The sequence below is a fragment of the Semicossyphus pulcher genome, unplaced genomic scaffold (genome assembly GCF_022749685.1).
Source record: "Semicossyphus pulcher isolate SPU_LCO1_2020_fin unplaced genomic scaffold, fSemPul1.0.p SCAF_1, whole genome shotgun sequence".
Taxonomy (NCBI): Eukaryota; Metazoa; Chordata; class Actinopteri; order Labriformes; family Labridae; genus Semicossyphus; species Semicossyphus pulcher.
The window spans coordinates 27,750,302-27,777,737 of NW_027211603.1; the positions used below are offsets into that span (position 1 = coordinate 27,750,302).

The 27,436-nt window shown below is 42.4% G+C and overlaps 2 protein-coding genes across 2 annotated transcripts in view; both read right to left on the reverse strand.

Moving 5' to 3' along the window:
- The window catches only part of LOC138588914 (thrombospondin type-1 domain-containing protein 4-like), a 54,910-nt gene extending 44,183 nt beyond the window's left edge, over positions 1 to 10,727 (reverse strand). The window contains exons 1-7 of the mRNA XM_069659204.1: positions 10,541 to 10,727; positions 7,984 to 8,038; positions 7,737 to 7,809; positions 5,587 to 5,897; positions 4,153 to 4,585; positions 3,238 to 3,340; positions 510 to 646 (exon numbers count right to left, since the gene is read on the reverse strand). Of these exons, the coding sequence (XP_069515305.1) occupies positions 510 to 646; positions 3,238 to 3,340; positions 4,153 to 4,585; positions 5,587 to 5,897; positions 7,737 to 7,809; positions 7,984 to 8,038; positions 10,541 to 10,727 (1,299 nt within the window). The remainder of the gene's footprint in view (positions 1 to 509; positions 647 to 3,237; positions 3,341 to 4,152; positions 4,586 to 5,586; positions 5,898 to 7,736; positions 7,810 to 7,983; positions 8,039 to 10,540) is intronic.
- A 4,327-nt stretch (positions 10,728 to 15,054) lies between these two features.
- The window catches only part of LOC138587905 (leucine-rich repeat-containing protein 49), a 35,254-nt gene continuing 22,872 nt past the window's right edge, over positions 15,055 to 27,436 (reverse strand). Inside the window, exons 14-18 of the mRNA XM_069658006.1 lie at positions 23,605 to 23,839; positions 22,109 to 22,294; positions 21,511 to 21,620; positions 17,491 to 17,644; positions 15,055 to 15,854 (exon numbers count right to left, since the gene is read on the reverse strand). Of these exons, the coding sequence (XP_069514107.1) occupies positions 15,639 to 15,854; positions 17,491 to 17,644; positions 21,511 to 21,620; positions 22,109 to 22,294; positions 23,605 to 23,839 (901 nt within the window). The 3' untranslated portion in view covers positions 15,055 to 15,638. The remainder of the gene's footprint in view (positions 15,855 to 17,490; positions 17,645 to 21,510; positions 21,621 to 22,108; positions 22,295 to 23,604; positions 23,840 to 27,436) is intronic.

The following is a 27,436-nucleotide window of genomic DNA, read 5'->3' on the forward strand; positions in this document are numbered from 1 at the left end:
TCAAATAATGTGTACCTATATGCAAATTTGGGTAAAGTAAATGGTTCACTATTCACCAGTAAACATCTAGAATCTTCTCTAGCCTTCCTGTCCTCATCCTAATTGTACTTTGGTGAGTATATATTAGAACATGAAAGACACCGGGATGCAAAAACAATATGCCAACTAGTAAGAAAAAGTTTTTGGGAGCTCATGCTCACACCTGACGGCATCATTTTCAGATATGCATCTTCACAAACACAGTGGATCTGATAGAAATGGGAACAGTCGTAGAAATAATGAAGCAAAGAAGATGGCTTGGGACCAAAGGTTTGTCAAAGCCAAAAGCTCATGGATAAACAAAGCTTTCAGCCTTGTTGAAGCCAGTTGTGACAGAGAGTTTAAAAATGACTAAGCTGAAAAATCTCTCTCTGTAAATCCACAGAGCTGCATCAACACGCAGCATGATGTAAGAACCCTTTACTGGGTCATTTTGTTTTATGTTAATAAAAGTTTATTCAGTGGCCTACCGTACACTTTCCCGCCACACAGAGAGACGTGTCATTCTTCCCACATGGCGTCCCGTCGATCACCTTGTCTGACTGACGCACGTAGAACCTGAACCCTATGGCCCGGCAGTTCAGCTCACAGTGCTGATCCCCGGGAACTGAAAACAAGATACAGGAGATGAATATCCAGAAATGTCAATAACATATTACTCTGCACAGTAATGAAACATAGTTTAGGAACAGGAACAGGAAGTGCATACAAGACTAAAAGACATATGACGGAAAACGTATAATAGAAATCTACCTACATATTAATATCTAGTGTGAATAGAGCTTTACTTCCATAATGTGTCTCAATATTAGAGTCCGATCAGTTTATCTGAAAGCCTAAATGGGCTTATGACGATCAGAACATATTATGCAAAATCAATGCTTGCCGTGTTTTAGAAATGGTGTCATCACTTTGTTTGTCAAGGAGAACACGGTCTGACTCCTTTGTTTACATTTTGCCCTGTCTGCGGCTCATGTAGCAGAGCGTCACAGCTGAGCAGACCGAAGATGGCAGTTGAATTTGTGGACAATGTATAATAATGTTGTTTAATGAAATTATATGTCCAAGAAAGCAGCCTTTTGAGTACAAATACTATTTTATATTGTTGCAAAGTCAGCGCATAATCCAGGTAGAAAGGGTCTATTTCTATCTCATCTTATAAATACTGTGTGATGTCAGCTGTCAAATCGGTAATCATTGGATTTACCCTCAATTGGTACTGGTAAGTCTCACAAATCCCATATCAGTTATGCACTACTTAATATGCAACATCCCATACTCGTATACAAATTCTAAACAATCCAAAAACTGTCTGAGAATTTATCAATTACTAAAAAGTACAAATTGATCACATCGCATTTTAAAGAGCATCAAATTCAGGCACAAAACTTAGATGAAAATCATTTCATATAAAGACCCATTTTCCATCCAATGCCACAAAGACAGCAGAGTGAGAGCACAGATGATGTCGATCCCTGGTCTAAACATTTGGTGCAGGTGCTTTCTCACTTAGATAAACTATAAGCCTAAAATCAGGGCATTTCTTTAGCAGATGTAAGAGAGTATGTTTAAGCATTGTTCAAGATGAGTGTCAAATAATCCTGATTTAACCTCATACACGTACCTGAGGTTATTTAATCTGCATTACCCGTCAGTCAAGGCTGCAGCGACATCTCTTATGCACATGTGTTTGACAGGATATTAAACTGGAGGCTGTTATTTCCATTAGTGTTCTCAGAGAAATTACACTTCAGGAGGTGTTTTGACCGTTGCCAGGATACGTCAGGTGAGTGCGTTCACAGAGTCGGTATGAATGAACATTTATCAGTAAGCCTAGAGACAGGTGACATACTGCAGTGCTTACATCACAACAAGCCTTAGTTCGTATAGGTCAGAGGTCAGGCAGCTGGAGGTGTAGCTGACAGCTTAAATGTGATTAATTGTGAAATGTGACACTAAATTAACCTATGCCTGCATGCGACCTCAAGATTGTGTGGAGGATCTCCGACATGTCAGCATAGCAAGGTTTCTGTCAAGACATTTAAAGTTTTGTTGGTTTGTTCTGAGATTTATTCTGTTTCCTCTTTCTTTTGACCCTCGTTTAAACTTTCGTTTGAGTTTATAGGTCATGAAAGTGCCGTGGCTGTAGTGATGGCAATGTCTGTCTGTTGGTCGATCGGTCGGTCGGTCCAACACTTTCAAACATGCTATAAAATGTTGTACATTCATGGTGCTCAGAGAGTGAAGCCTACTGACTTTACTGATCCTCAGAATGAACTACAGGGCTATCAAGAGGTTTACTCGATGTCTACTCGATTACCATGACATTTTGTACATACATTCATGTTCCTGACAGAAGTAATTTTACTCTTATATATTTGCTCAAGATTTTGATTAGTGAATTAATTAAATTCATGAAAAAAAGTAATGACAGTCACACCATGCTTAGCTTAACTGATTTGCAAATGCAATTAGCAAAAATAGCACTCTAAAAGGCTAAACTAATACCCCATGCTAAGAATTAGCATAGGCTATGGATAGATGGATAGATAGACAGATAGATAGATAGATCGTTTTCACAGCTAGCACACTGATGTTAGCTTTTTATGCTAGCTCAAAGCACCTCTATCCTTACAGAGCTGTTAGCATGAATAAAGATTAACTTTTTAAAGATTAACTCAAGACTTTGATTAGTTAATTACTTCAGTTCATGAGAAAAAATATCTAAAACTAATGACATTCCCCATCACGCTTAGCTACTACTTTGCAAATGCAATAGAAAAGGTTAGATGGATGCTAGGAATTACAATAGACAGAGAGATAGATAACTTTGTTTCCACAGCTAGCACACTGATGTTAGCTTTTTATGCTAGCTCAAAGCACCTCTATCCTTACAGAGCAGCTAGCATGACTAAAGATTAACCTTGTTAATTTTTTATGTGTAGGCCTATTTGAATATTCACCATCATTTGGAGTTTTTATCATTATTTTAACATTTATTTTTTTGCTGCTTTGTTAATTTCTTGAATCCCCATTAGCTATCAGTAGCACAACTCTTCTGGGGTCGGCAGAGTAAAAAGCATAGGTTACTAAACCAGTTTGTAATTTAGTCCAAATAAAAGTGAATCTAATATTAACATTTAACATATAACATTTATCTATGCACATACTGCTCATAGATATATTGATATAACCTACCCTCGTTGAAGGGTTCCCACTCGTACAGCCTGCCCATGAAAGGCTGGTTGTTGTATGAAGAACACTGAACAGCCCTGATGTGTCTGCTGGATGGATGACAGGCCTGAGGATGTACCATAGACACACACACATTAACATACACACATACATTCATTTTCCACATAGTGCGTCCAACAGGTAAATCCTTTTGTTACTGCAGCAGGCTCACATTTCTCATAGTCACGCTCTGTAGCCGCTGATTGACTGCTGCAGTCAAACCACTCTGTTTTAACTGTTTTTACCCTGTATTTTTAGCTCAGGCTTTCTGAGCAAAAGCAGTTAGATTTCAGTGTTTATGAAGGTCAGCCGGTGAAACTCAACCTCACTGACATCTCTTTATATCTCCTTTGTCTAAACAAGCCCCTGGTCTGCTTTACTTTGCTTGAATATCTGTGTCTTCGCACACCAGAGACAATATACAGAAACTGACACTGTTTGAATTAGTTTAATGCACAGGGTGGATTAAATCTCTGCACAGATAAGCAAAGCCCACCCTCGCACTTGTGCATTAGAGCTGGGGTTGAACTGGGAAGATTTTAAAGACAATAGCTCTACCAGTATTTTTCAACTGGGGTTGGCAGTAGAAAATATTAGGTGAACCAGTTGAGTTTGACGGCTCATTAATGTGTTTTTATACTTTTTGGGCAACGCTAGAGCTCTAAGCAACAGAGGAATAATAAAGACTCAAACCTAGTGTATGGAAAATTAGTTTTCACTATTTTCCAGCTACTTAATGAACTCTGGACCTTGCGAAGAATAAAGTAATTCCACAATTTGAGCCTGGCCTGGCAAAAAGTAAACAAATGTAAACTGATCTTTAATGTTTAAGTGCCTCGCCAATATGCTATAATATTCCAAAGGTGCAGATTAACATACATTATTGTTGCAGATCCTGTAGTGAGCATGCTCCCCCGTGCAGAAGGAAGCAGGCAGGGGATCATAGGGTCTCTCCTGGTGCTGCTGGGGTCCAGACGTCTTGCTGCCTGGTTGTATCTCCGGCTGGACCTGAGCCTGGTTGGCTGAACCAGGCTGGTAGAGGGGGGCCCACACTTGGTTATTATTAGGCTGGCTGGGCCTGGGCTGCATGTACGGTCTGCTGTAGGGATGGAAATTGTTGGAGGGGTCCAGGTTGTTTGACCTCTGCCTACCGTGGACTCTAGCGGTGTGGTGGTGGCCATCAGCCGCAGCAGAGCGTCTCTGTCTGTGGGGGCGAGCCGTCCCAGAGCCCTGGCCTGTGTCTGTCTGCAGCGGTGCAACATAAGGAGCTCTGCCGTAGCCATACCTCCCAGGGATGATGTCAGAGACCCTCCTGGATACACACACATGATTACATTAAGAACTTCACACATTAGTACTTGTTATCACAGCCATCTCTAGAGGGTAGTTTTAACTTCATTTCTACTTCTACTAAGGAGACTTTAATGGCCCTTCATCCAAACTCTGACTTTTGAGAAGCGTCCAGATCCCCTTACCAAATTCTGGGAGCTTTTTTTGTTGTTATTTGGCTCCTTCCAACTCAAACAACCCCCCATAACTCAGCTGTCAGTGCTATTTGTTTAAAGGCAGGCACAACAGGAAGGAGGTCACAAAGCTGCCAAGCACAAGCCGAGCCTTTGACTCCTCACATAAAAGACTGGCTTTCCACTGAAGGGTGGTCAGATGGCCCAAAGTGACGGCTCCATAGAGTCACTTTTAGGCCAGGCTGCTCAGCATGCAGCACAGCCGTATGGCCTCATGCAGATCTTGCCAAGGATGCTGAAAAAAGTTCTTCATGGACAACCATGACAATCGAGTTAACCCCAATCGTATTTCTTTAGTGCTTAAGATGTCAGGTTTAATACATATTTGGTTTAACTGTAGAAACTCTTTTTCTCAGAGCACCCTACATTAGAAACTATAGACAGGTGTCAAATTAAAGGAAAACCCAACATGTGTCTGAGGTATTACACCCCCATCCCTGTCATAGATTCTCCAAACATCTGGATCTCAGCTGGAAGGATGAACACATTTGTTCTTTAAGATTTTCCCTAATTCAATGTTGATGTTGATGGTGTAGAGCGCCATTTAAAATACAGCTCAAAAACCATCCATGTGTGTTCGACTGGCTTGGGGTAAACATCATTTTTATACACATCAAACCACATATTGACCCCCAGTGACCCCCAGTCTGGAATCATCTGCATTTTGATCTTTACATTTAAGTGTTAAGATGTTTTATTTCTTCTAAATAAATAAAAAACACAACCCTGAGAAATTCAAACTGCAAGCATACAGTAATTTCCCATCATCCATCCCGGGAAGGTACAGTACCTGCGTCCTCCAGGCCGCATCTGCTTCGGCTCCCTCTCCTCACCACGACTGCTGCTGTTGGAGAACCTGCCTGTGTCGCGGTGCAGGGGGACTGTAGGCCGCAGGGCTGATATTACATGTCCTGGCTGCTGGGGGAGAACACCGGCTCTTCTGGATGGAGTGTAAACAGGCAGACAGGGCCTGCTCTGCTCTTGTACCCCTCTACCACACGTCCGCGAGCAGGTTGACCACGACCCCCAAGCGCCCCAGGAGCCCTGAACTTGCCCATGCTCTGCCCTGAACTCCTGTTGGGGCTCTGCACTTTGAGGAACCTGTATGTAGAAGAAACCACCAAAATTAGCAACCCCACTGAGCGCAAAGAAGCAGGATAGTGTCACCCAAAGCGAATGCCAAGAATTGATGGAAACCCTCCATCAATGAGACTTTAATCTCCCCAGATCATTTCATCGCATAAAGGCTCAAGTTAGTGACCTCATCTCATCAACATGACTGTCCTGCCCCTCTGCCTCCCACCTCTGTCCATGAAACAGACTTCTGTTCACGTCTATAAAGCGCCGATTTGCCTGATTAGTGGGTGTTAGTTTTCTGTCCCCTGTTGGCTACCTGCATTTCTCCCTGTTGACTCTTTTCCTCTGCAACTCCTTGCCAAGGACGTATTAGCATTGATCGCTGCACTCTCTTTTTGAGGAACCTGCCAGGAGAAGCCCTGTGCCAAGCCGGCTTTATCCATGGAGCCGCGTGGAAATCCTGCTCTTTAAGGAGCACTTTGTCTCCATTCACAGCAACCTCTCTGGGCAAACACATGGCTGTAGTAAAAGCTCAGCTGCCTTTGACTTTTAGTGGACGGAAAGAGAATACAGAAGCAGCGGGAAGAGTTGGCAGGAAGTTCTTCTTCTGTCAATCAGCCTGTGCAGCTATTCAAAAAGACCTCAGCACCCCTCGCCCCCACCTCTTCTCCCCTGCTTCAGCCTTTGTAACTCGACACCACTGTCATCTCCCGGGTCAGCTGTAGGTCACACAGCTGGACTCCCTGTGGAAACACATGGAGCTGACTCGCACAGACCTCCTCTAGCCTGACAAGATAGTGTCAGTCGTCACATCAGGTGCATCCGCTCCTTTCTTTCTTCCATGAGGGTCTTGTGGCTCCAGAGGTCAAGAGGTGGTTGACTGACAGCTGGCATAAGCCCTCCCTGTTTCTGCACAGTTCACTCATGCTCTCATTACAAGTTAACAGATTAGCACTCAGGTCAGGTTCCCCCTGGGAACACTCTCACTGTTTACACATACTGGGGCAGAGGAAGCAGGAATGAGGCTCAATAAGAGGCTGCATTCATACTGCAGGCCTTCCTGCTCTATTCTTATTATTGGCTCATATCTGATTTTTTTGGGTCCCTGTTCATATCTATTTTAGAATGTGACCCAGGTAAGATTTCACGGTGAACAGAAAATGATTTAAACAACAATGAGAAAAGACGTCACATCCTCTGATATTATATAAACATGGATGGCTCTCGGGCGTTGGGACTTTGGATGTGCATAAACTTTTGTGCAAGTAAGCGAATCTCATCTGGACAGAGGCATCTCCCCAAATAGCAATTAAATCTGCTATTTTGCCGTCTCTCCATGCTGCGTGTGGCTGTCCTCCATGGTCAAGTGGAAAAAGGAAATCTTCTTCTTCTTTAGAATCAGTCTTGGAAATGTGCGTATTACCAAGACAACGCGAACCTATTCCGATTTGAGTGTTCAAATAAAAGTTGCAAGCAGGTCGCGTGTTTTGGATTCCAATTTAGTTCCACATATTCAAATATAAGTAGCCCAATTCCAAATTTAAAAAATGCAACTAATCATGCAACTTTTTGCTTTTCATACTGATTTCAAAAAATCTAATCTGTGTCACATAGGTGGGAAAAAATCTGAATTGGGACACTTTTAACTGCAGTATGAATGCAGCCTTAGTTAGGGTGGCGTTTGGCTCCTTTGACACGATCATGCATGCCTCCTTCTACCAAGCACTCCAATAACATGTCTCAATCACTCAAGTCGACTGACAGATAAAACAAATAAGTCCTGGACATATAAAAGAGACGTCTAACATCCTGTGAATGTGGGTGTCAACACATTTTTTCCCAGTAGCACCAACTGCCGCTCACCTCTATCCTGTGGTCTGTGGTGTGCTGGCAGTGCAGGAGGTCTGGCCAAACACACAGCAGAAGAACAGAAAGTCTGCAGAGAAGAGAAACAAGTGATTACTGGTGATTTTGGTAGTTTTACTCAAGTCATTAAAAGTTTATAAAATTATTAAGAGATTGATGGATATTCAGAAAATGTAACAGATTTACTAATAAACAGACAAACAGACTTTTAACGAAATAAGTAATATTTGAAACTCTTACATACCTGACCATCCGGACACAGGCTCCCTGCATAGCTCCTGGATTCTTAAAGGTGGACACTTAAGTGGAAATAGAGAAGTTTACATTAGCAGATACCCAAGTAGTGCTGACTTTTTAAACACAAACGCTGTCTGTATGGATAAAGTGCGGAGCCCCTGAGGGTCAAAACCCAGTGCAAGTTTATCTAATCACTGTCAATCTACAGAAAAGGCTCATATATTCCAAGAACAACTAAGTAAGAAAACATCAAATTGCTGCTTGTCTTTACTGATAGCTGTGCCTTTGCTCCATAAATATCCCACAAATGTTAACAACCTGCCTGACAGCCCCTCAGGACTCTGACTCAGTGAAAATATAAACTACTTCTGCCCACTTGACCATGTGAGTTGACCTTTCTGACCTCTGGCTCCTAATGAGGGAGCCCCCCTGCTGAAACCTGCTGCTCCCATTAGACAGCAGGTCTGAGGTCCAGTGAGAGAAGGGCTTTCTCCCCTGACCCCAGACCTTATAACTCAGCCCTGCTTTGCACCTTGTCTAAATTAAGTTCATTGAAGCAGACAGGTTGGTCAAAAAGTCCTGCACACAATGATGATAGGGAATCTGGAAAATTCCCACAAACAGTGTTAATATTAACATTAACATATTAGCGAATTTATCTACATTAAAAGCCCACCTATGCACTCGTACACGTACCTGCAGGTTACTGATGCGCTTTTGGTGAAGTTGTTGCTACTTCACTGAACTTTCTAACCAGAGTATCCAACACTGAATCGTTCACGGATCCATTTCCAAGCGCAGACCTGTATCCTCATGGTCGAAACATTAATCCAGGTAGAAATGCAGGTTTTCCCTCCAGAGACTTTGTGCTAAGCCATGTGAGTCAGTAAATCCGCACCCAGAGTTATGAATCAAATCCTGGCGCGGTAGAAACTCCGGACCTGGGTCATCATGGTGATCCCGGCGGTTCTGCTTTTACGCACGAAGACACAGAATGACAGAAAGCTGGAAACCGACACGGGAGACAGAAAATAACCTCTGCTGCGCCCCCTGCCGCGACTACCACTCTCGCTTTCTGTGTGAATATGTCATGTAAATATGTAGGTGTGTGTGTGTCTCCTCCTTTCTCTCTTTCCCACTCTGTGAGTGTGCGGCGCGCTGAAAGAGAGAGAGAGCGTTATTTTTTCATATCGTCAGCCCCATTGCCTCTGACTCTCATCTCCCTCTCACACTGACATGTCCACATTGGAGCCACAGGCTCGTAAATGATCTAATTTAGCAACTGCTGTGAAGCCAAAGCTCTGAGCTGCACCTGGAAACTCTGTTGGTGGACTCAACAGGGACATTAGTGACTTTTTAGCATTTCCAGACCCCAGATATCCTGGAATGCGACATCAGTTAACTGCATTCAGTGTGGCCATGTTTAAACAGTTGGCTTCTCTGTAATAGTGTTACACAAAACAGCAAAGAGACCAGTAAAGTGCAAACTGTTTCACCATTAACTATAACAGTTTACATGATGTAACTTTTGATTCTTTATGCTCTTAAACAACGTAAATGAGAACAAATTTACTCTGAAGTGTAGAACATAAAATTATATATCAACAGGACATTTTTCTTGCTGACGACATGTTGACTTCACTCCTCAAACTTTTCAGTTGAAGCTCATGTTGGCTGATTTGTGTGTTACCGCTTTACTCTTTAGCCAACGGTCCAAACTAGCCTCTGTGCGCACCGAGCGGCTGTGACTTAGAGGTATAGCGGGTCCTCTTCTAATCAGTAGATTGATGATTGGGCCCCTGCACTCCACATGCTGAAGGGACACTGAACACCAATTTGCTCCCAAAGGCAGAGCCATCACCATGTGAATTTGTGTTATTAAGCATAACATAAGTTCCTGATAAGCACTTTGCATACAATTCTCTGCCTTCAGTGTATGAATATGTGTGTAAAGAGTGAATGTGATAGCACTTTGAGGTGTCAGAAGACTAGAATAGCACCATATAAGAGCTGTCCATTTACATTTTGCAGCTCAGAATAAATGTATTCATTTGTAAAAGGTGGAACAAGTACCACAAAGGAGATGATGGAGACATTTATAGTGGTCGATATACTTGTTTAAATCTACTACTTAAAAACATCAGACAGTACTTTAATTAAGGGGAAGCATTACTCCCACACTCAGCCATGACTTGTGTACAAACAATCAATCAATCCTGGATAGATTAAAAGCTTAATTAAATATTGGACATGGTCATTTATGTGATTGGTCCCAACTTTATGCACACTCATTAATGAAAAGGTTCAGTGTGCTGTTTCTCTTTAGCCTGCTTGTTTCATTTGGCAGAACTACACAGAGCTGCACATGGTTTGGTTTACACAACACTATGTGACGTCATTACAGCCATTGTCTGTAAACACACTGGTTCACAACTCTGTCATTATGTAGCCAAACATTCTCTGCTAATGTTAGAAAATCTAAGTGTGTCAGTATACAAGTCTGTACTAATCCGTCCACTCCTTCATGTGCCACTGCACAGTATCTGCACAGTATGTATATGTACATATGTCTTTGTATGTGTCTGCAGGGGAGCTGGTTCTGTTGTTGGCCCCTCTGACCGGCCGCACTGGTGCGTAGATGTTGATGCTGCTCAGGAATTTGCCTTTAACCCCAATGTTTCCAAACCCCTCACAGGAAAACAAGGCTCCAATTAAAGCGTCGTTAATGAACTGCCGTTCCGGATGACCCATTGGAGGCCTCCCCAGACGAGAGGGGAGTCACATTTGTCTGACACTTAACAAAAATATGCATTGACCTGCCTTTGGACACTAATTACACTGTACAAAAATGTCCAATGGCACTTCAACATTATTGACTATTGTACATAATAACTTAAAATAAATGAAGGGGTCAATATAACTTCATTCAGCTTATTTGACTGAATTGGTCATTCCACATGATTATTTTTTACAGTGTATGTCTTTCAATAAACAATGCACTGGGTTCACTCCAGGAGAGGCTAATAGTTGGTCCTGTGAGGTGGAACGAATTGGCAGCCATGTCTCCAGACCAGACAAAAGTCTATCAGAGGCTCGAGCACATCAACACTGCAGCCTCCAAACCAGCGCTGAGCTTTATTGCTTGTCACTCACCCAAACACAAATTGTGAAGATAATATTGCCTGACTGTAGTCTTTTGTTACGTCCATAATAGCACAACTATGCTGCTCTCTATTCACTCACTGTCTCTGTTACTAAACTCCTCTGTGTGACCCAAGGCTTCAGTTACCTACTTAAATAAAAGCTATTTTAATGAACCTGAACAGATACTAAAGGTGATTAAGTTTCTGTCGACTTTTTTAGTATGTAATTGCATTTTAAAAGCGATATATTCATTTTTAAGCTACTTTTTCCCTTAAATACAAAAGGAATTATACATACAAACTGATCACTTTGTTTAGACGGTGCTGTCTTGTAACCAAGAAGTTGCCAAGTTGCTGCTAAGGACAGTCATCTAGCCTCCTGAATCACTACAACTAGTTAAGACTATGAAACAAAATTCAAACTTAAATATGTTAGAAGACAGTAGGGTGGACTGAGACTTGATGCAAGACATTACAGAGATAGAGAAGCTACGAATAGCTGCTAATAGCTCAGAATAAAAAACTACTATTAGTAAAATATTACAGTTTATTGTGTATGAAGTCTGTTGGTGCACATCTTCTCTTAATAGCACATGATTTTTTTTATAAGGGTTTCACGGTGGTGCAGTGGTTAGCACTGTTGCCTCACAGCTAGAAGGTTCCTAGTTCGACCACAGCTCAGACAAAGTGGGCCTTTCTGTGTGGAGTTTGCGTGTTTTCCCCGTGCATGCGTGGGTTCCCTCCGGGTACTCCCGCTTCCTCCTACAGTCCAAACACATGCTCGTCAGGTTCAAACTCTGAATTGCCCGTAGGTGTGAGCGTGAAAGGTTGTCTGTCTCTATGTGTCAGCCCTGTGATTCGCTGGGGATCAGTCCAGGGTGTAACCCAGCCTCTCGTCCAATGACAGCTGGAATAGGCTCCAGCCCCCCGCGACCCTGAACAGGATAAGCGGTATAAATGATGGATGGATGGATTTTGTATAAAGTAACTGCCTTAACAAAGCACTAGCATCTTTCATAAACAGTGCATATGAGACAGAATAAGCTAAAATTATTTTTACATCCCACAAAATGAAATGAAACAAACAGTGAACTGATGATTTTGGTTGGGTGAGACCATGTGTTCATACAAATCAGAAGCATTTCTTTCCCTAAGCGTAGGCGTTAAATCATCAATCAATAAAGGCAATGTCCAGATTTGATTGTTGGGTTTCTTCAATGAAAAGTTTACATTTGGCTTAAAGGTAGAAGAAGGGGCAAGCTTTCTGAAAAGATGTTGGGTGCATAAATGGAAGGAGAAACAGAGCGCAGCTATCATAATCTTTCAGCCTCACTTCTAGCAGCACAAACAAACGCTTCACATACAGTTGTTCTCACGCACTGACAGTCATTAACTCCTGGAGCTCTGCCTTCACTCTCTGCCAAAAGTAGAGTAAAGATGGAATACATCAGTGCCAATAAACAGCTTTGTAAAATAAACACTTTTTTTGAGTTTGATTATGGATTGATTGTAGGATATAACTCACAGAGACAAGCGGACTTCAGGACTTCATCAGGAATCACTGCCCTGTCCGGACTCTAAAACTGCATAAGGCAACTATTGTATGAGACATTGTTCTCACTCTGCCTCTGTGTCTGCCTGCTGTAATGAGTCATGGAGCTCTGTAAGTCCTTTGGGTATAGACTCCTCTCAAGATGTTGACAGCCATAGTCACATAAAATGATAACATGTGTCAGCACAAAACAATGTTGTTTATCAGAGATGCTCTAAATAAACCTGCTGCAGCATTTTGATCGCTGACATTTGCACCGAGGGGCTTCTTGTCAAAGCAGAAAGCATGATACTCATGTTTGTTTTCTTATAAAGATGAACTGATGCTTAAGAAGACAGGCTTTTGTTCTATTTAGAGGGAGGTAAGAAAAGAGCTGCAACATCTCCAGAAGATAAAACGACTTCTAATGCTAACCACTCACACCACTTTTAAAATATAATGAACATGTTTACTGTGTATTCTAGACAAGTACTGACTGTTGTGAACTAAAGAAGCCTGTCCCAGGACTGCCATAGGTTTGCAGACAACAACTTTGAAGCTTCAAGTTCTTCATTTTATCCTTCACCATCTTGGTTTTGTGGAGACCAAAGTGATCAAGTTTGAACATGAGATTGGTTAGGCATTCTCTATCCTGGTTCACAGATTGCTTTGGTAGTGACTTTTTCAACCACAGGCAACCACACCCTGAAGCCTTATTCTCTATTTTTACTCTAAATGGGAACAGAATTTACTAAATGAGCATCCAAGTGTATTAATAACGACTCTAAATGGGCGATTGAGACCATAAACGCATTACGAAAATGTTTAGTGCAGCCATAACTGAACTGAGCAAGGGGTCATTTTATAATCTGGTTCCATACAATCTGACCTCTTTTTGCGATCAGTTATATCTCCCCCTAGTGGCCATTTGAAATAGTGCAGGTTCAAGGCACTTACAAATTGTCTTTAAAGGAGCAGTTCGCCCCTGGAAAAAGCCGCTGTCAGTCAAAGCTGGTGTTCTCTGTAATCGATAGAAGCAATAATATTTGAAATTGGCGCCATAGCTGTGGAGAAAGTTGTACAAACAGCTCGTGGTTTCACCCATTCTACATTCCTGCAACACAGCGTTCATTGCGCCCCTCCCTCTGAAAGGAACGGCCCAGCAAGAGACGCTGGAGTGAAATACTACAGTTTTCCAGTCAAGGAAATTGATCGCTGCAGGCGATGGCTCAGAGCGGTACGAAATCTGTGGACCGTCTAAAAAATCTTGAGGTCTGCAGTCTACATTTCAAACCTGACGATTTTGAACGAGACATGACATCGGAGGCGGGCGTCCTAGGGTTGAGGAACGGTTTGCATAGTCTGGCGGAGGTTTTCCAGGGCCCATTAGAGAAGCAGATAGCGTCCTCCAAAGGCACAGAGCAAAATTGCATTGTGTTTCCTACCATAATGGCACCTGCTCCCCGTAATAGCATGATAGGACTGAGGTTGAAAATCGGCGAACTGGCCCTTTAACTTTGAAATCAAGAGGCCACATCCCCTTCCCTTACTTAGTCTGTGGTTTTGATTCAACTTTCTGGAGGCAAAACCTTGAAGACTGTAATGAACAGTCACAGATAGTAAAAAAAAGCTACCAAAGGTCACAAATACCGCTGAAAAAATCTATGGGTGAGAAAAAAGGAAACTCATTTACTCATAACAACCTGAGGTTCTTGTCACCTTAAAGCAAAATACCTGTGAGCAAGGCATTGATCTCCTGTGGAGCGGATGACATTGGACAGCAGTTGGACCAGACTGGACCTGTCAGCTCCTTGCTGTGTGCGTAGACTTTTGACACTCCATCCACCCTGCAGTTGCTCCCTCAGGTCGGTGCAGTGCTGTCCGCCTGCATGCCTGATTAAATAAGGGTTAAAAATTCTTTACGTGATGGTTTGAGTGAGGGGAGCAGGAACAGGTGGTGGGTATCTGTTGAAGTCTCTTCGCCTTCAGGGACATTCCAGTCTGAGTTCACCCTGCCCCGAGGACCTTCATGGTTCCTGGACCTCCTAGCGTGCACACACACACACAAAGCCTCATGGGAGACCAGTGGTCTGTTGATAATGCAAGAGTAAACTGCCTAAGAGAGGAACCAGAAGAGATTAACTTGAGCATTAACATTCTTGAGAGATGGACGCGTGTTGCAGGAACAGGGCAACACTTGCATCTTAAATAAACATCTGATCTGAACTGATTTGATAAGAGATTAAAGAAAGAAATGCCTACAGGGGTCAAATGATGTTGTATGCTGAATGTGATTTGTGATATTTGGCTGGTTTGTGATATTTGGCTTGACGTGACTTGACTCGATTTCTTCACTCCTGGAGACGAATTCTGAGAAAAAAATGAGCAAACCAAGTACACAGACTGAGTGTTAATACAGAATCTTTTAATTCTAAGTACAATACAGAAAATCAGTGGTAAACAAAAAATGTTCTTGTCCTCGTTTGTGCCCTTCTTTTTATGTCACGCAGGAGAAAAAGTGAGCGATCGATGCATGAAACAAGATTTAAGACACAGAAAAATCATTCTAGTCTCAACAAAAGAGACACAGGTCATTTTCAGCTGATGACGGTAATGGTGAAGAGGGGTCATTCAGAAGGCTTTAAAGTGCAGAGGATGCTCCGTAGGGACCACAATGCACTGAGTCAATATGTCCCTTTGACTTTCTTCAAGTATGTTGCAGCTCCAAGCACTGAAGAATCAAACAGTGTTTTCAGTGAAAATCTACATTCAATCAACATTTGTCATGTTTATTTCTTCAGACTTTAAAACAGTCTACATCCATGCTAAGAAGAGCTTCCCACACACAAGGGAAATACATCCTTCAGTTTCCAAAGGTTTTAATAACTGACAGTCAGTGATTAGTCATTAAGTGACGTTATAGATGGAGTTCAAGATGAAGCCTGGGAAAGCTGTGTGTGTTAGTGTGTGTGTGACCTTTGGTCCTCTTCACTTGGTCTCGGAGAGCTTTGCAAGGCTGGCTTGGCGGAAGGCGGCTTGGTCCCTCATCTCCAACACACAGTCCCTCACCATCTCTGCAAACATGGAGGGCCAGAGCTTGTGCAGAGCCTCGCCCTTCAGATTGGTGTCTGACGCCCTTTGGACCAACTCCTGGAGGTACTGCTCTACCATGGCAGCTCGCTCCGACGACTCTACACTGCCCTCCTGCAGGGGAAAGAAGAGATGATTATTCACGATGATTCAGTCGTTAAGAGGACATGAAGGTGGAGTGGAGTAGCGCCAAAATAACATTAGGAAAAGGTAAAGCTTGCACACGTTTGTAGATTAAACAGTGTACTCATTAGAGGTATCATAATTTAATATGAAGCAATCACAGTGCACCTGTTTTACATTGTTGATGAAGCACTATGTCGATTAGTTATTAGGGGCATATATACAGTATATATTATATATACATTTGATATCCTAAGTGCTTTTTCACTGCAGCCAAAATAAAGTTTGAATTGAGATGAACTTAATATAAAAATGGGGGGATAACCTAAAATAATGTCTGCTAAGTCCATAATTGAATTAAAATTTTAAATAAGTTACTTTGATGTGGTTTTATATCTTTACCAGATTAAAATGTACAAGATAGAATCAGGTTTAGAAGATGTGACCTGAACAGGAAGCAGAGCAGCAAGAGCAGATATATACAACTATATACTAATGACAGAACACGAACAGAAAACTGTACTTTACTGCCTGATATCTACAGACACAACCTCCCATGTGTGGGACAAGAAGCACAACAAGGAACCACAACATAATGACACAAGACACACAAGATGTGGTGTTGAAATAATGCATTCAGCAAAACATCTGTGATGGCAGGTGCCCATATGGTGTCTCCCTTGACATGCAAACACTCACACAAACACCAATTACACAGCATGGAAGGTGAGTGTTTATTCGTGTCTGATGATGCACTAAATTTAGTAATGCATTTCTCATGCTTAAAGGTATAATAAGTAGGATTTTCCTAGAAAAAGAAAATATAGACTTTAATAAATATAATATAAATCATCATTTATGAGCCTCTATACATGTGTGTTGTGAGTGTGTGTGCAGACCCTTGTGAGACCCTTCCCTCTGCATCTATTCTGTTGTTTTGCTTTGCACAGGACGTTTTCAGGAGGAGCGCTGTTGTGGTTCCCTGAGCCAATCACAGCGTATAGGTGAGTGTGGGAGTCGTTCAAATTAGCAACTGGGCCCCATTCAGAACGGCGAACATGGCGAAAGAGCGATGCAGAGTTGGCCTTCTTCCTGTTGGATAGGTAGGTGGGCAAAGCTACATGGCGGTTAGCATGCTAGCGCAAAGCTACCTGGCGGTTAGCATGCTAGCTCAACCATTACCGTGATGCTGTCGGTGTTAGCTCGGCGGGGTGGGCGTGTTCTCACGAGAGAGTGAGAGTGAGCTTCTGGTGACGAAGAGAGCGGGGGGAGGTGCCCAGTTTGAATGTGTTGTTGACAAAATGCCAGGAAAAATCCTACTTATTATACCTTTTAAACCTTTTTTTTTCTACATGAAATTTTGGCTTCTTCTTTGTGAGAGCTCACCTAGAACTATTGCAATAAGGAATGCAACATTAAATACTATTCATTGGTTCATCTGAGTGTTCAGAGCCAGATAGGGTGACGTATTGTAGGGGTTTAGTATGTACAACACAACAGGGTCTTGTTGAGCTGTTTACAAATTGGTTTTTGTGGGACTCAAACTAGCTTTTACCTACCTTTAACTACCAGTCACTTGTTAAACCACAAATTGTTCAAAAACATAGAAATAAACAAAAGAACTGACCTCAGGGCTCTCTGCACTGCAGTCTCTGCTTGGGTAGTTGAACAGAGCTCTGCTCAGGCCTTCTCCCAGGAGCTTCCCGTTGTCTCGCAGCTCTTCCGGACTGAGCCCTGCCCGCCGGCCCCGCCCCTCCAACAGGAACTGCAGCTGGCGTTTCCTTCAGGGTGAAGAAAGAGAGTCAGACACAGATACACAGACACCTGGGGGAGAAACAGTGGCAAAAAGTGAGTGACACCAAAGTGTGTTCTTGTGTCCATTATATACCCTTCACTCACCTTTGAGGTGTAAAGCAAGTTTGTTAGAGAAATGCAAAAACTGACTGGCTTTAGAAATCGGTCAGAACTGCCAGCAGATATTCAGCACATACAGCACAGACAGTGATGTCAGTAAGGGTGTTATAATTTCCCTCTTATCTCTCGGCAGCAGGATGTACACTAACAAAAGAAGTAGTCTTTCAAAGTGATGTAAACTACATTCAGTATTGCTGTCTATCAGTACGAAATCTCATGTGAAAAATGACTGCACCAACATGTTCCACAGGCCAGTGCCAGGATGCTGAAATAGTATTTTCAGATCAGGCTGGAGGCAAAAATACCGTATAGGATAAGATAGTCTGTAAAGTATGTGTGAGTGTGTATGCCAAAACGCATTTGTGAGTGTGTCAGTCACACATCACGCTGACTAAAAGGGTAAATGAAGCTCACTGATGTGTGTGCGTGTGTGTGGGCATCAAAAAAGTCAGTGTTGTGTTTCCATCAAATTAATTCTATTTGTGTAATTGAGTGCAAACTTCCATTGAGAAAACAGCTGTAATGATCAGTGTGTAACCTATTCCAGCTCAGTAATACCCACAAGAAGAGGAGCGTGCTCTTTACCACGTTGCTATCTAATCCCACCACACATAAAGAAGTGAAAAGGAGGCACCATCATGCAATGGAGGGTAATTGCATGTCCCCTGTGGGCAAGACTTCTTTGCGCACAAAGCCAAAGCAATTTATATAAGCTCTTGTTGAATAAAGTTGCATTTTTCTAAAATGCAAAACTTTCATGCAGCAAGATCACTCAGCGATTTATGCATTTAGTTTATCATTAATACACTTAATCACACACTACAGCATCCTATGTGTTACGTGCCGCAGTGCTGTGTGTGTATTGTGGTGTTTTCTTGTGTCTCTCTCTTGTGTGCTCTTCAGGTGCTGCTCTTCCACTCACTGCAGCAAGTGATTAAGCTCACCTGTGCCGACTTTCCAATCAAGGGCCAGAGCATAAAGAGCAAGAGAGAGTGTAGGCAGTCAATGCCAGCGGGCCATTTGGCTGCGTGTGTGTCAGACGTCATGTTGCTTGTGTCTACTCCTTCTGTGGAAGGAGGGTGATTTTCCTTGGCGCCTTAGTGCTATTGTTCTAATTGTACTTATGTTTTGTACAGAAACATCGTCGTCTCTTTTGTTGTTTGTTGTTGTTGTTTTTGAAAGAAGCTAGTTGGAAGCTAGTTGGAAGTTTGACTTAGTTTGTAATAAAATTCCTTTAAATTAGTTTATATTTTTTCCTTTTCCCTGGGTTTTATTTATTGCTACACCCCTCATCCTCTAACCATCTTCAGGGAATGTAACACTATGATACAATTCATTCTGAAAAGTACTGTCTACTTAGAGAGGAGGGGGAAGATAAAGGAGGATATTACTGCCTTCCATAAAAGTGAAAAACAAATTTTAATGGTGGTAGTAATCTGTCATTTTGAAGATTACTACCTTGAACAACAACTTCCAGAGGCAAACATTTTGCCTGGAATAGAGACACTTAAAAGCTAGCATAAGCACAGCAACACTAGCAAGGAAGTGATGACAGGGGACTGTCTCCATAGCTAACTGTACCCAAAACCCTACAGCTACAGATTATATGAAACTCAAACAGCATCACATCTGGGCCAGAAATAATTTTCTAGATATAGTTTATCCTACTTGAAGTACCATATGTGCGGGGTTTCCCGGATTAGAGGATTTTCTTTAAGCTGCAAGACAGTTTAATCTATTACACTGATATTTGAAGAGTTTAGGCTAATGAGGAATACCCCTTTATTCTTTTTTTTTTTCGCTTTTGCCTGTATTGAGAAGGACAGTGGACATAGTGGGAAATGACGGAAGAGAGAGTGGTGATGACATGCAGCAAAGGGCAGATGATCTGATGAACCCAGGGCTGCTGTGTCGAGGGCTGTGCCTCTGTACATGGGGCGCGTGTTTTACCTGCTGAGCTAAACTACCGCCCCGAGGAACACCTATTTAAAGTGACTTCTGACGGACATTTACTTTATCAAAGGCTTTAATTTAAACAGTACATGCAATAACATCCAGGATCTTAAAATAGCAGGATCCTAGGAGGAATATTAAGGGCCCACCACTACAGACTGACCTATGTAGAAATCTTGTCACCAGTGTTAGGTGTTTAACCAACAGCTCACTGATGCCACTGGTCATAAAACCCACTAACACCCAGCTTTTTTGCTTAATGGGAAAGGCTACAATGGGCATTCAGACACGGGTCAAATGACTCTGCAGTAGACCCGGGTAATTATCACCTTGGCTCCGATCCGGCATTGATGGGAACACAAAACCTGTGTCGACAAGCTAATGTCCGCCCACTTTCCGGTGCAATGCTATGTTTCGTCAGAAACTTCTGCAACTACTTGTCATCTCAGCTACAAATTCCACCCGTCTCCGTCCGAGCAGCGCTCGGACATTGTTCCAAATTTGTCTGCGCCGAGTTTGATAAACAGACTGAATGAGTAATAGACACAATAAAGACCAAACCACCGTAACGTCTTCACTGCTTACTAACCCTGTCTCCAGCACGTTTGTGACGCAGCAGAAAAGAGACCGACAGGAGTATACTCCGCTGGCAATGGGAACAGAGACAATTGGCATCTATAAGCGGGTCATCAGCACGCTAATTTGGGTGGGAAAGAGGTATGAGTAACACAACAGAACGGTGGTTTCCTCATTTCCATTTGACAGTATTTTTTTACCAAAAAAAACACTTAATGTGACAAACTGATTCAAGGAGAAAGGTTTCCACAGATAAACGGTCAAATCTAACAGCGTTTAGTGCAACAAATAGATACACTAACTTCAGGCTTAATGATTCTCCTTGCAGATAACAGTGATTAAGATTTAAGTAGTGATACAAAAATAATCTGGGCCCTGGGGCTGTACTATATTATCTACAACGGTGTGTGAATCAGAGTGAAATGCAGACAAAAGCCAGTTATTCTCAAGTTTACTACATTTTTAGCATCATTCTGAACGGGGCAAGTGAGGACAGTATTTATAAGCTCACATTTACATCCGCACATTACTGTCACTGTCTTCCACTTATAACTAAATAACCCAGAACGATTAATCTCCCTAATTATGTCCATTAAAAGGGAGGCTATTTAGACAGATCATGTAATACAATTTCAAATAACAAGTCAGATGATTTCACAGGGCAAATTTCCAATCTTTGGAGAATCAGTAATACAGTGTGCAGCTTTGCATTTGACCTTCACAGCTGAGCCTGCCCTCAATCACCGGGACAAAAAGGACCATTAGAAATATTCTTGTGCATGACAAATTTGGCAGAATTTGGCTTCTTTTTGCGAGTATGTTGTTCATTAACGCAGAGTGACAGACCTCAAGAGCTTTTGGCCGGGGAGAGAGAGGAATGTTTGTGTCGAAGTGCCAAGTACCCACCCTTACCCTGAGACACATAGTCTAATTCCCCTGGCTCCTTGGTGCCAGGCTCCGTCTCGCTGTCTCACACAAAGGTGAACACACACACACAAATGTATACACGCAAAACGCTACGCACAGGCATGCACATACATGTACAGTAGCCTACTCACTCACAAGCCGTAAGCTGTAACTCTTATACACTTTTAAGAATCCACACATTCTTGACATATTTAAGAGAACATACACTGCCCAGGACACAGCACACACCTGTCATTAAACTGTTAATGGTAGGTTGTGTCTGAGATCAAGTTCTCACCTGGACTCCTCCAGCAGCAGGAGAAGCCGGCAGCGTGGAGTTTCGGTGGCTGCTATGTGACCCAGTGTCCCGAACACGCGCTCTGCTGCGATCACATCATTCATGGTCACCTGAGGGAGACACACGAACAGGAACTTGCACATGCAGCAAAAGACGATTGACTGGTTTGCTACTTCATATGTGTCTCTACACTACAATTCTGTGTTTTATCTCAGCATCACAGATGCTGGTTGGGAAAAGACAGCTGAGGCAATAAAAACAAGGTAAGAAACAAGAGAATATCGTAGGTTAAACAAACTTAAAGAATCCCAAGAATCCTCTATGTGGCCAGGTATCCCGTTTCAAGACTTTGTGCTAAGCTAAGCTAATTAGGTACTTGAAGTAGTCGTTCTATATATTAACGAACAGATCTGAGAGTAGCAAAGTAACAATCTTCTCCAACTCTTTACCAGAGATCCAAGCATGGTTCCTAAAAAGTAGCTTAACTACTCCAACCTTCAACCTTGTTATTTGTTGCTCTATTTCTAAATTAAAGGGGACAGGAGACACCACCTTTATACAGTGGGGGGACTGAATTAAAAAACGAACTGGTCCTCACCTCCTGGCCGTTGATCCTCTGCAGGTTGAAGTGGTGGAGGCGGTAGATGGCGAAGGAGCGCCACAGAGACAAACTGACCACAGGGTTGCCCTCAGGGTGGATGGTCAGCTGCTCCAGACGCCTCACCTGAGCCAGGGCCGCCAGCTGGGGCAGACGGCTGATGTTGGTTTCCAAGAAGATCAGATGCTGCAGAAAAAGCAACAAATTGGTTTTAGAGATTTAAATTAAACATATCTATTGTAAATATGTAATATTGGATTAGGGTGAGTTTCATTGATTGAAAACATGCATTCTTTCAAGAAAGTGGAAGGTTTACTTTAAAGTATATTAAATGTACAAAGCACATATATTATATTTATTTTAAACAATATTTATGGCTAATGTTGTAATCTCGAAGATCTCAGTTACGTTCTCTTGTTGAATGTGTTGCATGTGTGACGTCCACAGTTGGCTCCAGTTGTAACAATTGATTTCCCTTTTTAGACTGTTTGCTTCTTCTGAGCGTCCAATTTGTTTGTTTTTCTTTGGATTTTCACTTATTTTTGAAGTTGTATCTGTAGTCATCGATCTTTTCTTTGTTTGTTCAGCCATAGTAGATTACTGTTTACTCGCAACACTTGCAGAGACCGGAAAAGCAGCCGCTTAGCTCCGCCTACCCTCTCTGGCAGACCAACCACTGCTGGCTGATGGAAAACGTGTCACTAACTGGGCACCGCTTATGATCTTTTCCACATACACCCAGTCTGTATTACTGCAAATGCAAAGGCTTTTATAAGTGGGCCATAGGCTCAATCACCTTGTGTTACCTCACTTGGCGATAGATAGTGACTTAACAGACATTTATTTACATGAAAATTTTGAAATTAATCTTTAATGTTTGATTAACCATATGTATGTTTAATGTCAGCTACTAACAAAACTAAATGAACTCAGACAATGGAAACCCTACTTACAAAACCAAAATTTTCAGTTTAATCAAAGACGATCTGGATTTCATATCCATCTGTCTTTGTTTCTCTGTGTAGAGACAAGCAGAGTACCCTGCTAGAATACATTCTCTGATTAGCTTCATTGCATTCCTAGCCCAGGAGCAGGGACACCTGTGAGGCGGCTAATTGGGCTGGAAGCAGAAGAAATCCATACAGCAGGTATTGTAAGCTGTAGTTTTAGTCCTCACCGTGTCCAATTAAAGCTAATGACCTCTTTTCTTTCCCTTTGAAAGTACTCTCTTTACCACAGCACTGTGACAATTTTGTAATGAAGACAAAGTAGGCTGGGAGAAGTTCTTATAAGTGTCTCCTGAGGAGATTTGACGTTTTTGTGCAGAAGGTGGAGAACTGCCACAACTGGATATCTATCACTTTCAGTTATCTGCTGAGGTCAGATGATGTTAGACCATTTTGGGATTAGATGAGCAAAACCACTTTTGTCTTCTTGGGGAAATTAATGTTAACATTATCCTATGGTGCATTGTGGTATGTGGCTTTTGACCTCACCGACAGATTGGGGAACTTGACCCTTATCCTCGGCAGTGTTGGTACAATGGCGTCGAAGTTGATGTAGCGGAAGGTTATGACCGTGACGGCACCAGCAGTTTGAACCCCCCAGCCCCTCTCCAGGGCCTCCAGGGCTCCAAGACCGAACAAACGCAGGGTGTCTCCATCCAGCTCCGCCAGGTGACTCTCAGAGAGGGACAAGCTCTGCACACTGCCGCTCCCTGCCTCCACAAGCCTGCAGAGTACACACACACACACAGTCTTTGTAAATCAGCCTTATTATGCTGAATGCACAGAAATTGTTGCCTTGTGAAACCTGAAGACTATCTCTGAGCCAGAAGTGATTTGCATATTGCGCTTGTCTGAAAAAGCAGGCATTGTGCTTAAAAAGGAAAAAGCAACATCAGTACAGAGCATGCAGTGCTCTCATCAATGTCCTATTTGTCTTGCCTAATTGCCTCTGACTCTGCTATCCAGCAGTTGAAGTGCCCTTCCCTGATAAGAGAGTCGTGAGAGTGGAGAATCTGGGCGAGTCTCAAGGAGACATAATCTCCCTGCCTGTCCGAGCTCATGTCCTCAGCCCTCTGGGTCCACTGACAATCAGGGGACTGTCAGCATAGCAGGGCATCAGATGGCTACCGGCTGCATTTACTCAACACTGATCATTTTGGGTCCAGCCCGCCAACAAACTAATCATCCCTATTCATATTTCACACCCTCCCGATCTCACTGCAACAGAAAGCCAAAGCGGTTAGAAGACTAATCCTTTGATTGCAGGACTCGAATTCAAGAAGAATTCCTGTTGAGACCCATTTTTAGAAAGCGAGTGTTGAGGGACAGCAAAAGAAAAGAAGATGAAAACGGACAGCAGACACAGTGCAGACAGAGAGGTAGCTGTAACTGAAGCTTCTTTGAAAAGGCCACCTTTGTTGCAGGCACAGTGAGACTGATCCCCCAGGAGCTCACTCCTCTCTGATGTGGAGAGAAGGAGCTGTTTCCTAACTGAGCAGCGAAAAAGGGGATTGAGTTAAAGATCCACTTTACAGTGTAAACACCTCTACACATACTGAGGTTCACAGTTTGACAGTAAAATTTGATTTTATTGTTTTTTATTGATACATTTTTTTGATGCCACAAAAAGTCCCAACCCCAAGGATATTCCTTTCATTATCACAGGACAGAGAAAAGCAGCAAATCATCACAACTAAAAACTAAAGAGCTGAGTACTTTGGTTCAAGTGTTTGTCATGAAAACTGTTAACAGTAAGGATGGTTGACATGTGGTCACTAACCAGTAATCACAGTGAAGTATTGCACCAGCCACCATCATATGTGTAAGCTTCTGGAGGAGGAACGTGACAAAACATTGACATCAGGTTGTCTGTGGGTGCTACTTTGCCTCAAGTAACTTAAAGGGTGTTATTCTTGTGTAAAAGGCAGCTGAAGGGTCGGGTGCCTCAGGTAATAGTCAAGGAACGGACCAATTAAAGACCATGGCTGTAAGGCCTTTCAATGCTTGTGTGGTCTGCATGTTTGTGCCTATGTAAACACACATTGTAACTCAAAGTCTTCTATGAGGGCGTATTTTTGAGTTCAGTGAGTTTTAATTAGTTCAGTGAGTTTAAAAAACCCTTTGGGACAACACAGCCTAACAAAAAAGCCACACATTACACCTCTAATTAACACAACAACCAGATTAACCGTGTAATACAGCTTGATACTCACAAATAAACCAGTGGCTGACAGGGGTTATCATAGTCAATCATCATATTTTTATCCAGATACATTACGTTAAAGGAGCAACTGGCCAAAAAGCCCCTGTCAGTCAAAGCTGGTGTTCTCTATAATCAATAGAAGCAATAATATTTGAAATTGGCGCCATAGCTGTGGAGAAAGTTGTACAACAGTGGAGGAACGTAGTGAAACACTGGAGTGAAATACTACCGTTTTCCAGTCAAGGACATTGATCGCTGCAGGCAAATGCTCAGAGCGGTACAGAATCCAAAATATGATGAGAATATACCGGTGGATCGTCCAAATAAAATTTTCTACCATAATGGCATTAGCTCCCCATAATAGCATGACAGGACTGAGGTTGAAAGTCGGGGAACTGGCCCTTTAACATGACACCCAAGGTGAACCTCCATTCATCCTGAATGTGAGCCATTCTTAAAGGGATGATCATGGGATAATTTTTGAGGTTGCCATGGAAGTATTAAGAGAAGTAGATTTGTTGTTGAGTCTTCTTTGCTGACAATTACTCCCAGAGGCCAACAACCAACTCCGACTAAAAATCCCCTGAAAGCATAGAAAGCTTTACAAAACACACATCTCTAGAAAAAACTATTGATATGTTTACTTTTTACACTTAATTTCTGATTTGCCATGGGCTTTAAAGGAAAAGATAGAATATGTCTAAAAAATAAAGGATCCCCTCTTGCAATCAGTGCAGCAACAACGAGCAGAACACATCATATTCTCAAATGACTTACATGTATTTAAACAGAAATGGCGTTGATTCAGGGCAGTTGTAATACTAATACTAGTATAAGAAACAAACAGGGTAGTAAAGTAAAAAAAAATCTAAACATGCAAAGTCCAGGTGTGCCCTGTCAAACGCACACATGGAGAGACACATGGGACTTTGTGAGCAATAGATGGGGAGGTGCCAGATATTGAAATGCAGTTTAATTGCCAGGACATGCCACGCCTCCCAGACGTAAGTGTGCCAAAGGCAGTAAATCAGGAGGAGATGGGGGAACGGTGCAGGAGATGGAGCGTAACAGGGAGATAAGTAATGTAAAGAATGAGAGTAAGTTCTGTGCTCCTGGATGTGTGCCATCAACACACTCTGCACTGTGCCACATATTGTTCCCCTGTAATCACAGCTGAAAGGCAGCCAGGTGGCCCTGAATCCCCTCTGACATAAACCCAGCGACTTACAGAGAGAGAAGAAGGGAACGAGGCGGGGAAGAAAGAATCTGTCACAATTACACGGATCCTGCTCTGGCTTATTAGACTCTGAATCTAATTCAATTAGGGCTATCTCACTTAATCCTACAGGAGTTTTTAAAAGGACATCTGTCATCTCCCAACAACTTAATCCCCCCACAGACATGACTTGTAACACACACACTCGTCTCCAGTTGCCTAAACACTGTGTGGCAGTGACACGTATGAAACATTGCCCTCTGAGCTGTCATATCAAGAGAGCATTATATCATGTCACTGTGTCAGAGAGTGAAAACAAATGGTTCAAGTGGCACTTAGTGGTGCTGATGTAAGGCTTGTCACTGTAAAGGGTGTTTCTACAATATGTGGTGGTTTTAAATTTCAGGTTCTATTCAAGAAGCCTGTTGAGCTTCTTTCTCACCATTGTGAAGATAATAGATTTATGTGACTGAAAAAACACCTGTTCAGGATCACATCTTTTCAATTAAATGGATGTATGAACAGTGCAAAGGCTTCCCATCTTCCCACATGGTGACCAATCGCACTATTGGGTTTATGAGTAATAACTCTGTCACTGCCACTCACCCCCACTCCCCTCTCTTAGCGGAAATGATGAAGACAGATACATTGTGAATAGTTCAAAACAGAATAAAGTTGCGCCTGCATCTTAGTCACACTTTGGCAGTGGCACAATCTATTGTCCTATAATTTATTGCAGAAACACATTGGTGCAATCAACCTAAGTGTGCTGTCAACATTCACTTCAACTTCACTCTAACTTTTCCCCAAACTGGAGCTGCTAATGCCGACCAGAGATGACATCACCTTCATGTTTTCCCTTTTCTTCATCACATTTAACTGTTTTTTAAAAATGTTTTATT